Here is a 15,193-nt window from a genome sequence, read left to right as displayed (position 1 = left end):
TCCTCTTCTCCAAGCTAAAGAGACCCAGCTCCCTCAGCCTTTCCTCATAAGGGAGATGCTCCACTCCCTTAATCATCTTTGTGGCTCTGTGCTGGACTCTCTCCAGCAGTTCCCTGTCCTTCCTGAACTGAGGGGCCCAGAACTGGACACAACATTCCAGATGTGGTCTCACCAGGGCAGAGTAGAGGGGAAGGAGAACCTCTCTCGATCTACTAACCACCCCCCTTCTAATACACCCCAGGATGCCATTGGCCTTCCTGGCCACAAGGGCACAGTGCTGGCTCATGGTCACCCTGCTGTCCACCAGGACCCCCAGGTCCCTTTCCCATACACTGCTCTCTAATAGGTCATTCCCCAACTCACACTGGAACCTGGGGTTGTTCCTACCCAGATGCAATACTCTACACTTTCCCTTGTTATATTTCATTAAACTTTTCCCTGCCCACCTCTCCAGCCTGTCCAGGTCTCGCTGGATGGCAGCACAGCCTTCTGGCGTGTCAGCCACTTCTCCCAGCTTGGTGTCATCAGCAAACTTGCTGACAGTGCACTCTATTCCCTCGTCTAAATCATTGATGAATATATAGAATAATACAGGCCCCAGTACTGACCCTTGAGGCACTCCACTAGATACAGGCCTCCAACTAGACTCTGCCCCATTGACCACGACTCTCTGGCTTCTTTCCTTCAGCCAGTTCACAGTCCACCTCACTACCAGATCATCCAGACCGCACTTCCTCAGTTTAGCCTAAGGATGCTGTGGGAGACTGAAGTCAAGATAGACCACATCCACCACTCTGCCGTCATCTATCCACCTCGTTATGTCCTCATAGAAGTCAACGAGCTTGGTCAGGCATGACTTCCCCTTGATGAAGCCATGTTGACTGCCCCTAATGACCCTCTTATCCTTGATATGACTTGAGATGGCACCAAGGATAAGTCGTTCCATCACTTTCCCAGGGATGGAGGTGAGGCTGACCAGTCTATAGTTACCCGGGTCCTCCTCCTTGCCCTTTTTGAAGACTGGAGTGACATTCACTTTCCTCCAGTCTTCAGGCACCTCTCCCATTTCCCAAGACTTGGCAAAGATGATGGAGAGTGGTCCAACAATGGCCTCAGAGATTTAGCAGTCTCTACTGCAGTACAGCATCCTGATGCACATCCCACAGGTGTGTTCGGTGCCTGGGATGGCAGCGGAGCCCTGCCACTATGCAGCACGAGGATGTAAGGAGATTAGGACAATCTGGGCAACACGTATCAGCCACTTCTGCACAGCCCTCGGTGGGTGACTGCGCTGTGCTCCCCACTCTCCCCTGCAGACCTGTCTCTCCTCCTCCTGCCCAGGCACCGCGGTCCTGCCCGGCTCTGCCGGGGCCCTGCGCCGTGCGGAGGCGGCCCTAGGCCCGGCAGCGCTCGGCGGGCAGGGCCGCGTTAGGCCGCGGGCGCCCAGGCGCCGCCGCAGGCCCGTGCCCGGCACCCCGCCCGGGCGGCCCCGGCCGCTCGGCAGGAGGCGGCCGCAGGCCCCGCCTCTCCCCGCAGGCTCCCGGGCGGAAAGCTGGGGCGGGCGGGGCCGCTCGCCGCCACGGGTCGCCGGAGCCATGAGCTCCCGCCGCAGCGAGAGCGACTGGCAGGGGCTGGTGAGCGAGGTGAGGCGGCGGGGCGGGTGACGGTAGCCGCGGGCTCGGGCGCCGGCCCTTCTGGCATCGCCGGGGGAGAGGGGCGGGCGGGTGCGCCGGCCGGCTGGCCCCTCCGCCTCGCCCCTCCGCCTCGCCCGGCTGCTGTCCCGCTCCTCGGGGAGACTCTGCCGAGGCGCAGGGCACAGCCGGCGGGAGCGGGAGCGGGCCCTGGGCCGGGAGCGGAGCCTGACCCCGCGGCTGGCGCGGCAGCAGGTGCGGCCGGCGGGGCGGGGGGCGCTGAGCTGCAGCCGGCGAGGCGGAGCTGCGCGGGCACGGCTGCCAGGTGGCACGGCCCCGCCGCCACCCGCCCCCGGGCCGCCGGCCCCTGCCCGGCTGCGGAGCACCGGGAGCCAGTGCCTGCGAACCTCTGCGTGTGCCGGCTGCCGGAAAGCCCGTGTTCAGGTGCGCAGCCCGCTGTCGGGGCCGGGCACCGTGGATCGGCTGAGGCCCGGCCTGGCGGTGCTGCCGGCCGCAGGGAGGCCCAGCAAGCGGGCCGCTCTAACCAGTGGGCTCGTGTGGCAAATGCTTTGTTTTCTTAACTCGTCTTGGGTCATGAAGGAAAAGGTTTGAGACCCCTGGTGTTATGTGTGCAATGGGAGAAAAATCTTTCATAGGATAGGGGCTGTGAGCTTCAACAGGTAGAATGAGGATTTTCAGAATGCAAGGGCAGAAAACTGTATTATCTACTACGTCCTCATTAAAAGTTCCACAATGTTTACAGGTACACATATTTGTGTAGGATAAGTTACCAAATTCAAAACAAGTCGAGGTCAGTATAATTTAAAGAAATATCATCAAAGTCAAGCTGGGTTAATAGACAAAACTATGAAGTGTGTAGTAGGTTGGCATGCTGGTTTTTACATTGCATTTTGCATTGCATTAGTTCTGTATAACTATAAAATAGCATTTTTATGTTTACAGCTAGCAAACAAAACTTTTGTGCAAACGGCTTGGGCCTAGATCAACCTGGCTGAATCCACCGTCCTGGAGTATGATGGACACTGGTGAATTCCTTCAGTTTCAGGAGGTCTTTGCCTCTGTTATGTTATGTGAGCGTCACTTAAGGCCCTGACCTGTCAAAAAGATGCATGAGTTCAGGATCCTGAACCTGTCACTTCTCCCCGTTATTTCAGTGGGAGTTTGTGTGGGCCCAGATCCGTGCTGGTACAGTATGCCCAGAATTGGAGTCTACCTGTGCACTCAGTGCCTGCAACCACACAGAATTATCCAGAAGAAAGTAAAAAGTGTACTTTCAGTAGTATCCTAATCATGCAGCACTGCATCTGATCTCTCATTTCCCAAATGAAGTCTTATTTGGGGGCAGGGGTGGTGTCACATGGCAGAGAAGGGTTAAGGGATGGAGGCAGTTCCTGAGGTATGTTCAGTGGAAATGTCATTATTCTTTGCTTTAAAAAGTCATTTAGAATTACCTCAGAACTTTTAAACTTTTTATATAATTTAACCTAAAAACTTAATCCTGAAATTGAACACTTATTTCTGGTTTAGGGGTTTCTTGCTTGCAGCAAAGTTTAATGACTGCTAAGCTATGTTCTTGCAAATACGTAAGCATACATATAATTTCTTTTTTTCAGGAACAACTGGAAGCCTAGTGATTTATATTCCATTTTTCCTTCCTTTCTCTCTGTTCCCACAGCAGGCTTACAGCCTGTTTATCTGCATGAAGTCTATAGTACATATAGCAGGGTAGAGGCTTCCCTCTTTTGCCTTCCTCTTCCTTTGGCTGTTGTGATTAATTTTGTGCAATTAAGCCATTAACTCCAACATCATCATGGATCTGTGAGAAGGTGGCTCTAATTTGTGAAGTAACTGGTAGTGTTTTTCCAGTTTACTGTATCCCTCAGTGGTACAGAGCTTCTCCAGGCCTCATAGTTTCAATGTAATTTAAGTTCTCTTCCCTACCCATTTTGTAAATGTTTTGAAGTGTTTTCAGAATAGGAGATAACACAGCATGAAAAGACATGGTAGCTCTAAACAAATACTCTCACATTGCTGATGCTTGGCAGTTAAAATACAGAATGGGGTTCAAAATCTTGGTATAAAAGACCGGAAGCTGGTGGGTTTGAATCCGTGGTCACATTCTTTTTCATTTCCACAAGCTCAGTCCTCCAGATTTGAAAGCTAGGAGTAATTGAACTCATTGAAGCAACTGTAATGTTTTTAGAAGTCTGGTGTTGCAGGTGTTAAGAAAAGTGGTAAGATATATTTTTTTGTCCTTACATATACACACAAACACAGCTGTATATTCTTGTAGTTTGGCTTTTAATTCTTCATCAGAGAAAAAGAATGCTTGTTTTGTGTGTTGCAGTCTTTTTCTGTATTTACCTCCTTTTTTTTTTTTTTCCTTTTCGACTGCTGTTCAATTTCAGTGCCTTTTGCTCTGTACCATTTCACATACCTTTCTCTGCTTTTATTATGCTCATCACTATCTTCTTGCCTGTGCTTTTGTCTCCATGTTTATGTATTTTTCCACTAATTCTACAGCCATTTGCCTTTCAGGCCTAGTGTGCACCTGGTACTCTTGAATAATGTTTGCACCACGTGTACCTTAAACATTCTTTGAACTAACTTTGAATAGGTTGACTAGGAAGGAATACTGGGACAAAGCCAACTTGGCAAATACCGAAGGAGCAATACTGAATGAAAGAGTCATTATTTCCCATGACAAGCTTGCAAACTGAATGCAAAAGAATAAACTTCAGGAGTGAGAATCCACGTAAATTTTTCCTGTCCTTAGCTGAGTTCAAGTATTGATGGTGGATTAATATAAATAAAAAGCAAAGTACTCTGTTCGGTTGCCACATAATTTTTACTAGGAGTTTTGGTTTTTGTCTAACGTTTACCTAGAAAGCAGTCACAGAAAGGTGGTTGTACTGTGTTTTTCAGTGAAGAGGACGGAATTCTTGAAAACAATTTTGGTCACCAAAACTTGGTTGCAGAGTTTTGTTTGTTTGCTTTTAAGTGTTTTTAAATGTCTGTACTTACTTCTCAGCCTGAGAGCCATGCTTATGGATATGCTAAGCTGTTGACTTTTACAAACTCATGTGAGTCAACTCCTCTGTGGCTCAGTTTTCCAGTCCCTCTGTGAGGGAGATGAAACATAACTAAATGCTATGGATATGAATGAAAAACATGATTTATGAGGTTTGTTTGAGAGTAGTTGGGGGCTTCTTTTTGAAAGTTTGTAGAAGCTTCCAACTCTTTATGTTCTGCTGTGGAGAAGGGTGGGATTTCAGTTTTTGCCTGAATTCCATTTTAGTCTGTTTTGGAATCATTTGATCTGAGGATGATGACAGAATCAGTGGTGGAGAAAGGAGTAGGTGATAGCATGATCTTGGGGTGCTGGGATGAGTTGAACAGCACTGGGAGATCATGTGTGGTAGGGAAAAAACACTTTTGAATCATCTGCAAGATCAGCTCTGCCCTTGCTTCAGAGATCTGACTTCTGTGAGTTCGGTCTCCTTTCTGCTCAAATCTGTGAGTGTGCTTCCATTCACTTCATTAGGAGTTGGCACTAGTCCTAATTTAATGCTCCTTGGAGAATGTGTACTTTTAGCAGTGTTTTCTACTGGGAGCAAGAAAGGTTTCCTAGGAAACCCGTAAGACTACAGTGGTTGCCCTCCGTCCTTTCTGCTAGCTTCTCCCTCAGATTTGCCTGCTTCTCGAATTAAATCCAGTGTCAAAAGGCCTCTTTTCCTTGTCAGCTCCCACACATTAGAGCATTTACTGTATGCTATTTACAGCTACGCATATGTGACTGTGCCTCCTAAAATTACTTTGAAGAAATTTAGTCTCCATTTAATTTGTCATTCTCAGGAGGCTATTTCTTGATTAATAACTGTGTATGATCTTTGGCACCACAGAGGGAAGTTATATGCTTGTGCTCTTGAGCTTCCTTGCCTAGTAATTACCAACTTAAATTTGGAGAAGGAGTTTAGGGCAATTATTTATCAAACATGCAACTAGTGAGCAGTAGTTCTAGTTGAAATAGTTGAATGTTCCAGGCATGAATTCTAAATGAGAGTGAGAAACCTAACCTACTTGTAATTGGCAGAGAATGCCTTTCCCATTGCTTGCACTTTTTTTTTTTCATGTGGACAAGAGAGAACAGGAAGGAAAATTAGTTTATAATATCTCTCTAACTTTCTGTCTCGTTGCTTTTTCAAACAGAGCGTGAAATGTAATTCACCAAACCTCTCTAAGGGGACCCAATAGGCTTTGGAGCCACTAATTTCAGAGCTTTTCTAAATGCAGGCAAATGCGAGTGGCTGTAGGGAAGAACAAAGTGGAGTGGATGCTCTGAGGTCCCCAGGTGATTGGGTCGACATCGTAATGGCTCTGCTATTTGGAAGAGGAAGTGGAAATGCTAAACGAGCTGGCACTGTGACTTATTGCTCTCCAAAGTTCTTGGGAGCTTTGGCAGAGGTGCTACAGAGACCTGCGTGCTGGGCTTTCAGGCAATAAAACAAGTGTTTGCTTCTCATGTTTCCGTGTTCCAGGCTGGACTAAGATACCCACAGGGATGCTGAGGAACAAACACAGATAAATTAATGATGCAATCTGATGCACAGCTTACAAAACTTTTAAGGACTGGGCCACGTTGCAAACTAGTGTTATTTTGACTAATTAAATTGAATTATAGTAATTCCTAAATGTCTAGTGATGATTATGTGGTATAATATTGTCATCAAGACAAGATGTGGTGCTCTGGGGAGCTGCATGTATCACTCATGTCATCAGTGAATGACAGCAACCTGCTCTGTATTTCAGCAGTCGGGAGGCAGCTGGTGACGCAAGTGCTGGGCAACAGGAAAAGCAGAGGTGATATTGTGGGATGAAACCAAGGGCACTGCATTGTTTCAGGTTTTATCAGAGATGAGGACATGAGATGGCAGGCGAATAGCCAGTAGTTGTGTATTTCTCTGGGTTTGAGTGCTTGACTCTTTAAGATAAGTTGAACAGTTTAATCTCAAGCCAAGGGCAGCAACATTACTGAAATGTCGTCAACAAACACCTTGAGTAGCGACATTGCAAAGCATTTTGGGGGACTCTGCAGTTTGCCATTTCTACAACAAAATTGCCTCCAAGAGTACAGTGATGAGAAGTTGGATAAAACTTCAGGCAGTTCAATAGCAGCTGGATCAGTTGTCTAAAAAGTGGTGAGTAGAGGTCATGGTTTCTCTGAGAGCATGGCGGACAGTTGGTTTCCAGGCCCATGTATAATGTGGTGGTCCATCGGCATTTTGAAGGACACCAGGTCCTGAAGTGTTGAGGGAGCATGGAAAATGTTCCACAGTAATTTCAAAGCACAGTTTGAAGATCTCTGCTTTTACCCTCAGAAAATTAGATATTTTCCTTCTTGTCACTAATTGCCATTAAGTACCCAAATATAGGCCAGTAATTTGTACAAATGTAAAATAAATTATTTTATGATGGGAATTCAGTGTGTTTGTTGGTTTAAAAAAGAAAGTCTAAAACCTTGACAGTGTTCCAGCTTCATCAGATTATTAGACCATGTCTACTGTGTCGTTAATGAGATCTATCCAGATTTGTCAGTAAAAATAGCAATGGACAAATAGTAAATGTTCAGTCTAGAGAGTCACCTTGGAGCAGTTACACTCTCCTGTAATGTCAGTCTCTTTTTACTCAATTTCACTGAAGTAGTTATCTGGCTGTAAAGCAGTTCAGGCAGTAATGTAGGATGTCATATATATTCCTTTAATTATTATGATCTTCCTTGTAGCAATTATAATTTGCTTTATTGCAGATAACAGTGAATTGGTAGATAAAAGTCACTAGACAGATATGAAAAGTTGTTCGTCATAGCTTTTAGATTGAAAGTATAGCAACTGATTCTTGGTTAACTTTGTTTTTTAAATTCAAAGATTATTTTGGAACATCAATTTAAAAAAACAAAAGACAAAATATTTTGTAGTAACTAGTGCACAATAGGATTCACTTATTTGTCTCACTGATAGTGTGTGAGATGTATGCTTTCTTTCAATTGCAGAGGAAGAAATATCTGTATGAATGCCATAAGCATCTATTGAATTCTCTTTTTCAGACTGTATGAGAACGTTTTCCTTATTGCTTGCATTGCTCCAAAAAGACTGTTAAGCTCCTGTGTTCCTTGTGACAGCACACCAGTTCATTTGTGCATATGTGGGAAACTGTTGGTGGGACTCAGTTGTTTCCGTGGATAGAATCCGTTTCTGGTGTACAGTTGTTAGGTCAGTTTATGGCCATTATCAGTACTTTTTTTAACATTCAGAAGCATATCTATTGAATAACCTGTTTGAGATCTGTCTTTGTATAATTTGGTTTTCCTTCAAAAATCGTAACAGGAATTGGAAGCATAGATCTGTCGAATAATCAAATCTCACAGAAATGCTGTGGCTTTATTGTTTCTTGTGCCATATACCCATGGAAATGGATTGCCTTACAACATTATCATTTTTATCCCATTTATTTGGGAAAGTAAATATATGCAAAAGGCAAAAATAGCTTCAAAACTCTTCTAGGTGGTCACTTTCATACTAAAATCCAAACAGTAAGTTGATGAAAGATGCCAAGCCCCTTCCTTCTGTATGGCACACCATCAGTATATAATTCATGAAGTTAAAATATACTTTAAACTTTTCATTTGTACTTTAAACTTTTTATTTAGAGCCTGAATACAACTGTCCCCACAATCTGTTTATGGTTCATTATCCTCAACCTGATAGATGATGGAGAATTCCCATGTGCTGCTGTGAAAGGTGACGCCTTCTTTTGTGCTTTGAGGGTGTCCTTTGTGGAGAGCTGTGACTCATGGCAGAAAGAAGATTTGTTTAGCACTAGGTCTGCATTTCCTGCCTCATAAGTATTATTTTTACAGCTTTATCCACATGTTCTGGTTGCTTCCAACTCTTTTATACACTGTTTTGTATTCCAGCACTTGTGGCAGGGCCCAGAGGTACCTGCTGGTGGTGTGGGTGTCCTAAGGTGACTTGTTTAGCGTTGCTCCCTCCCACTGTGCATGTTGTACAGGCTGCTCTGCTCCACCAGTTGGCTGGATGGGCCAACTTCGTTCTTCCTGGAGGCTAAAGGAACAGGACAGGCTACTTGCTTCAGGAGTTTGGGCTGTTGAGGTTTTTTTGTTGTTTGGTGGGGGGGTTAGTTAGTTTGTTTGTTTTTGTTTTGTTTTTTAAGTGGTTACGAGGTTTGCTTTTACTCATTTTTGTTTACAGTAGCTGTATCAGATTGTTAGTATTTAAAAACAATTTAGTGAAGGCATATTTTAGAATTGACCAAGACATGAGATGAAACTGGAAAAAAGAAGAGAGATTATGAGAGGCAAATACTTCACTGTAAGGGAAGGAATTATTTTATCAAGTTTGAAGCGGGTTTACCATGTCACTATAATCACTTGCTGACAATATTAAAGTTTAGCTTCTGATACTTTTCAGTGCTTTATCAGGGGACTTGACATTTGTGTTAGGTATCAGTAAGGACATAAGTACGTAGGTACAGTTGCCTTAGTAAAGTTGATGCCAAGGCATCATAATCCAGAAAATTTATGGCACGATTTCAACTTCAGTGTTGCCAGAAATAAAATTAATCCAAGGTGGAAGTGTCCTTTTTGTGAGTTGAAATCCTTCTTGGAATTGTTTTTCTCATTCCCTCCCCACTTTTTTGCAACTAAGCATTTACCATTTTTGGAAAATGTTGGCTGTACTAATATACCAAACCTGCTTTTCCCTTTCTCATTGACTTGAAATTGAGGTTAACAAAGTGAATTCCAAGCCAGGCGTACATACAAGTAATGATTTTTGTCCTGAAGAACAGCATGGACTTCAACAGTATGGAAGTGCTGATGCTTTGTGCAAGAGCCCGTAATGACAAACTATTCTTGTCAGGGTATATAATGAAACTATAAATTGTTTTCATGACTGCTGTGATATTTGCTCTCTTGCAGAGCACATTCAGAAAGTATTTAGTGGCACATCTTATGTGAGTAACATCAGGAATAGAAATACATGGTTTAGCATGAGAAGCGTCAAGTGATGGGTGAGAAGAATCTGCTGACTGAACATCCCATTAAGTGTAAAAAGTTTCCTGAAACTTCTGCTAGGTAACACTTAGCCAGTGCAAATGGCATAATCGGCACTCGCTCTTTCTGTCGGTGGAGAAGGGCAGTGAAGCAGGTCAGACTGATGCAGAACAGCTCAGATTTGCAAGTCCTGCTTTGCTTTGTGCTGGAGCCCCCCACATGAGAGGCCGTGCCTGGAAGGAAAGGCTCACTTCTGCCTTCCCTCCCCATGCAGGTGCTTGCAATATTCCTACGTTATTTCCCATACTTGACTCAACAAGCAAGTGCATATATTATCACAGCTAAATTAGTTTATTTTACCTGTGCTGATAGGGTATCGCACTGTAATTGTTTCAGACTCAAGGTACGTTCTGCTGTGCCACGGTCTTCTTCCCCTGTCCAGGTGGGAGGCTGAGCACAAGGACATTGCTGGTAACGGGAGGAGGGAAGGGGAAAGAGGTGGGAACTGCTGGTTGCAAACTGAGAGCTGGGTATTGTGGACACCAGTAGAAATGGAGTCTGCAAAGGCTGCTTCTTTCCAGCAGCCTTCCCAGGGCTGTGGGTCAAGTTGTGAGGTTCCTCATACTGTTACGTATGAGGAAAATGAGGAGAAACTTAAATGGCTGAATTTTCTAATTCATAGTGATTAGGTGAGTATGTGGCCTTACAGATGCATTTCAGGCTTCTGATACAACAGATTGCTTTCCTGTGATTGTTCTTAATAAGCTAAGACAACTTGTGACAGACTTTGATCTTGTGCAGACTCTTTCTCCGTATTTTCAGAGAAAAGCTTGAGCAGGGCTGGCTGGGATAGAAATGGCTTGTTCTGGTTATGTTTTATTTTCTCTTCTGCAGTATCTGGTGTGTAAAAGGAAGCTTGAAAGTAAAAAGGAGGCATTGCTAATCCTTTCCAAAGAGCTGGACACCTGTCAACAAGAAAGAGACCAGTACAAGCTTATGGCCAACCAGTTGCGGGAACGACACCAGTCTCTGAAAAAGAAGTATCGAGAGCTGATTGTAGGTTGTTCTTTATGAATACCGTATAATTGGGGAACAAGAATCAACCTCCAAAAAAATCAAAAGGAGTCCATAATCAGTAGTGTAAAAATGTTTAGGTACTTGTTTGCGGTAGTCCTGCAGTTGTACAGCCCTGATCATATTATTACTCATTTGTTCCACATTGATGAGGTAGTGCCTGTTATATAAGACACAGAAAGACAGTGCATGCTCTGAGGAAATTAGTTTCAGTCATAATTTCATTTAAAAATGGACTGCAGTATTATTATTCCACAGCAACTTAATGTACCGTTATGAAAAATAATGCAACATAAATTTGTAATGACCTGCTGTTCTAGAGACAAAAACAAATCTTCAGGCTTTGACAATTTTTTGAGGTGAAACTATTAACCAAGTTGTTAACCAAGATGTAGTATTTTAGAAAGAAGTTTGATAACATTTAGTTTAAATATGTGTTTTAAAATTTAATCCACAAACTTATGTAGTTGCTGGCTTCAGAAATAAGTTGCCAGTAAAATATGTCTGTTTATTTGTAGGATGGAGATCCATCTCTTCCACCTGAGAAGAGGAAGCAGGTAGGATTTATTTTTCAGTTGGCATTATTTATCTGCTGCAAAACTACTTTGCAAAACTGTGAAAATATAAACTAAGAAGTCTGGTAAAAAGCAAACATTTCTGTCTGTTCAAAAACTGTCTTTAAACTGTGGCGTCTTGTGCTTTTGTCTAAACGTGTTTCACTCTGAAATATCTGAACTATCATTAATTAGAATATATGGCTATTGCTTTTATCTTCACCTGAGACTGAAATTGGTCAGTGTACAGAGACTTTAGATTGTTCTTGTTGTTTATCCTTCTTGTATTGAGTCCTAAAATGGGTTTGTGACAGTACTTCTCATACTTAAAAGCAATTTGGGAATGCGTTGTCTGCATCCCACAGTTGTTAATTTATTGTTGTGAGTACTGGTTTCCATTAGGCACTCTCCCACATTACTTGGGCTCTATGACTTATAAATGGTAAGAACAACGGTAATTGCATTTTATGGTTCCCCTGAAAAACTTTTTGCTTGCTCACTTCTTTTTTTTCCTCCCGCAGAGATCCATGTAGTGTGTCCCTGTTACAGAGTGTTGGTTGTCACATCTTAAAACTATCTTAATTTTTAGGGAAAAACAGCACCCAAATACAAGGTGTGAGCAGGAGGAGGAGAATCAAAAAGAAGTGTTGCTGTAATTGCTAGTCCAGAAAGTCTTTTAACCATGTTTAAAACATGGTTATTGCATTCTCTTAATGAGTCAGAAGTTTTATTCATTGTCCTTTCCCTGGCAGTTTGCATGTAGTTATTGCTGTTTTTTCGAAAGTTTAAGGGCTTAGGGTTTTGGTTGTACTAAACTAAACTTTCAGGGCGTTATAATTACTCCTTCAGGCACTTAAATAGCTGCCAACAAGTCAGTAGCTCAGTGTAGAATCATTTAACTTCCTCATTATTGTGCATAATTTATTTGAAATTCTGTTATTTCAACAGAGTTCTATTAGAAGTTTATAACCAGATATAGGTTTGTGCATTCTGATTACTAAAATTGGAGCTGAAGAATATACAATTAAAGGAAACACAAAAAATACAGTATATGGGTCATTACAGAGATAAGTAGAAAGGGAGGTTTGCCATGCCATGGATGTTGTTCTAATTCCTCTTCTGTCTTTCAAAACAAATAAATTTTACATTTGTTTCTAAAATACTAACAAAATTTAGTCTAAATTCGGAAGCTGCAATTATATTAAGTTTTGGCAAATCTTACCATGGTAAATACCTGGAAAGGCATTTAATGATCTAGCTAGGAGTCTTTTTTTCCGAGGAAGTTATGTATTCATCCTAGGTATTCATCTGGAGTAGTTAGGGCAGCCTTTCTAAAGAAGAGTATAGTTTTGCTTTGAGAAATGCATCGAAGGATAATAAAATTATGAATATTTTTCTGTTATTACTTTATGTACATTTTTTGGCATTTTCTCATCTAAGAAAGAGTGAAGTTCTCTGTGATCTTTAGGACTTTTTCCAGCCCTTTTTTTGCTCAGAAGCCTGTTGCAAGCTGGGAGAAGTTTGTGACCTCAGTCACTTTACAAAAACAGAGACCCTGATCCTGTAATGAATTTTGTGTGACTCAGAAGTGCATTCTCTTCTCATGGTTAGAGATGAGATGAAAACATGACATGCTGAACCATTTGCTATCTGTTACATTTCTTTACTGCAACAGATAAATTATTGTTGAAATTACAATCTAGAACCTTAAATATAATAGGTGGGTTGGGATTGCTACTTTCTTCTCCTTCATCTCTTAATTTTTCACCTTTATTATCAATTATGCTTTGTGACTTCTTAAAATATGTTGTTTTCCATACTGTGCCCATACATGTTTTCATGTTTTATGTGGAAATACCATGTAAGCAGGCAATTTCTATCAGCAAGCAGTTAACTCAGAATGTGTATTTGTGAAACTGGTGTGATTTAAAGGTACCTTAATGTGCAGTGCTCTGCACTGTTTCCCCTCTCGGAGCTGTGTGTACAGTGGTGCACATCTGTGACACAATCCGAAGATTGTTCCATGCGTATCATCTTCTGACAACCAACAAAAGCAGGAAATAAACTGTGCTACTGAAATCCCTTTTCCTGCAGTAAGTGTTTTAACATTAGTGTTGTTATCACAACCTGTGAGCTTTCAGTACTTTTCTGGCCCCTCTTACCAAACAGGCACAATTAAATGCCACAGTTGAAGGTAGTTTATGATGTCATGTGGTCTCAGGTGTAAGGTAGTTTTTGGAAATGTAATGGAGGGGTGAAATGTTTCAAGAGGATAGGAATAATGAAGAGCTGATGTTAAAATTCACCGGAGATGGTAAACAATAGCCACTACCCATTTTGAAAGGCATGTTTAAATGTTACTCTGTCTACAGAGCCTCTGCTTTGCATCCTGTGTAAGTAGAAGTTCTACCATTCTGCTGTGGAATACATTTATATGCCATTGCTGTGATATAGAACATTTTCATCACGTTGGCAAACAAATACTGGATATCTGTTGGGCAGTGTTGCCATGCTGGGAAACTTGAAGAAAAAATAATGATGGGATTTCTAGCTTGATTTGTACTAACTATTGTTTTCATCTACATCGCTTAAATTTTCAGTATAACTTTAGGAGGAGTTTTGTCATTGAAATAACAGATCAGCGAATCCTTTGACCTTCTATAGGAAATTAAAGCTCTTTTAATACAAATGAGATGCTTTGAATAAACAAAGGTGAAGTGAAATGCATGGTTGGGAAAATGACTGTGCTGGGCCACAGTCCTAAATATGCCTTGCTTAATTTGATCTCGGTGAGACCACTCAGTTGGAGTTAATGGGTTTGCAGTGTAGCTGTGTGTCAAGAACAAAGCTGCAATGCATATGTTCATTGGTGAGGGCTTATATTTTTATTTTAAATGTGTGACAAATCTTGAGATCAACTAGTCCAATCCACCTGCTCAAGCAGGGCCATCTAGAGCAGGTATCCCAGGACTGTGACCAGTCAGATTTTGAACATCTGCAAGGATGGAGACTCCACAGCCTCTCTGGGCAACCTGTTCCAGAGTTTGACCACTCACAGTAAAAAAGTGTTGGCTTTTTGTGTGTGTGTGTGTGTTCAGATACCTGCAGGTATTGGGGTGACTAAAGTCCCTCATGAAGATCATGGCCTGTGAACATGAAATGTCTTCCAGTTGTGTGAAGAAGGGCTCATCTAATACTTCTTCCTGATCATGATATCTATAGCAGATACCTGATGTAAGAGCATCCGTGTTGGTCTGCCTGCTAATCTTGACCCAGAAGCTCTTAAGTGACTCCTGAGCTGTCCCAAGGCAGAGCTCCATGCATTCCAGCTTCTCTCTCGCATAAAAGGCAACAAGCCCATCCCACCTTCCCAAATATCCTTCCTAAAGAGCCTGGATCCCTCTGTTGCAGCACTCCAGCCATGTGAGGTGTCCCACCATTTCTGCATGATCCCAGTGAGATCGTAATCCCGTAACCACACACAGACTTCAAACCCTTCCCCATGCTCTGTGTGTGTTGGAGGCCTCTGAGGGGCATCCAAGTGTGCCAGTTCTGCCATACAGGCTTGGGAGCTTTCCCCACAAGGCTGTTCTGCAGGCACTTCCGTCTACACATGCCTGTGCTCAAAGGGATTACACTACAGCTTGGTTGTTTCGTGAATTGCTGTGTCCCTTCTCGTCCCATCGTCCCAGGCTCTTGGCTTGCCTACCCTCGCCCCGAGCCTCCTTGTTTCCTCCTCCATCATTTTTAGTTTTAAAGCTCTCCCTAAGAAGCTGTCCAGCCTATTGGCAAAGATACTTTTGCCTCATGTAGTCTAGTGCATCCTGTGTCTTCCAAGTAGC

At 42.8% G+C, this 15,193-nt stretch overlaps 1 protein-coding gene across 13 annotated transcripts in view; it reads left to right on the top strand.

Moving 5' to 3' along the window:
* The first annotated feature begins 1,452 nt into the window (after positions 1 to 1,452).
* CCDC149 (coiled-coil domain containing 149) overlaps positions 1,453 to 15,193 on the top strand; it is a 52,402-nt gene continuing 38,661 nt past the window's right edge. For 3 of the 13 annotated variants that reach the window (XM_065060659.1, XM_065060653.1, XM_065060651.1), the window contains exons 1-3: positions 1,463 to 1,643; positions 10,618 to 10,779; positions 11,316 to 11,354. In XM_065060659.1, the coding sequence (XP_064916731.1) occupies positions 1,596 to 1,643; positions 10,618 to 10,779; positions 11,316 to 11,354 (249 nt within the window). In that variant the 5' untranslated portion in view covers positions 1,463 to 1,595. Of the gene's footprint in view, positions 1,644 to 10,617; positions 10,784 to 11,315; positions 11,355 to 15,193 lie in introns of those variants that run through there. The other 10 variants (XM_065060656.1, XM_065060652.1, XM_065060657.1 and 7 more) reach the window with 9 other exon arrangements.

Source organism: Columba livia, chromosome 4 (genome assembly GCF_036013475.1).
Source record: "Columba livia isolate bColLiv1 breed racing homer chromosome 4, bColLiv1.pat.W.v2, whole genome shotgun sequence".
Lineage (NCBI taxonomy): Eukaryota > Metazoa > Chordata > Aves > Columbiformes > Columbidae > Columba > Columba livia.
Note: the sequence above shows the minus strand (reverse complement) of the source record. Positions and strands in the feature narration are given on the sequence as shown.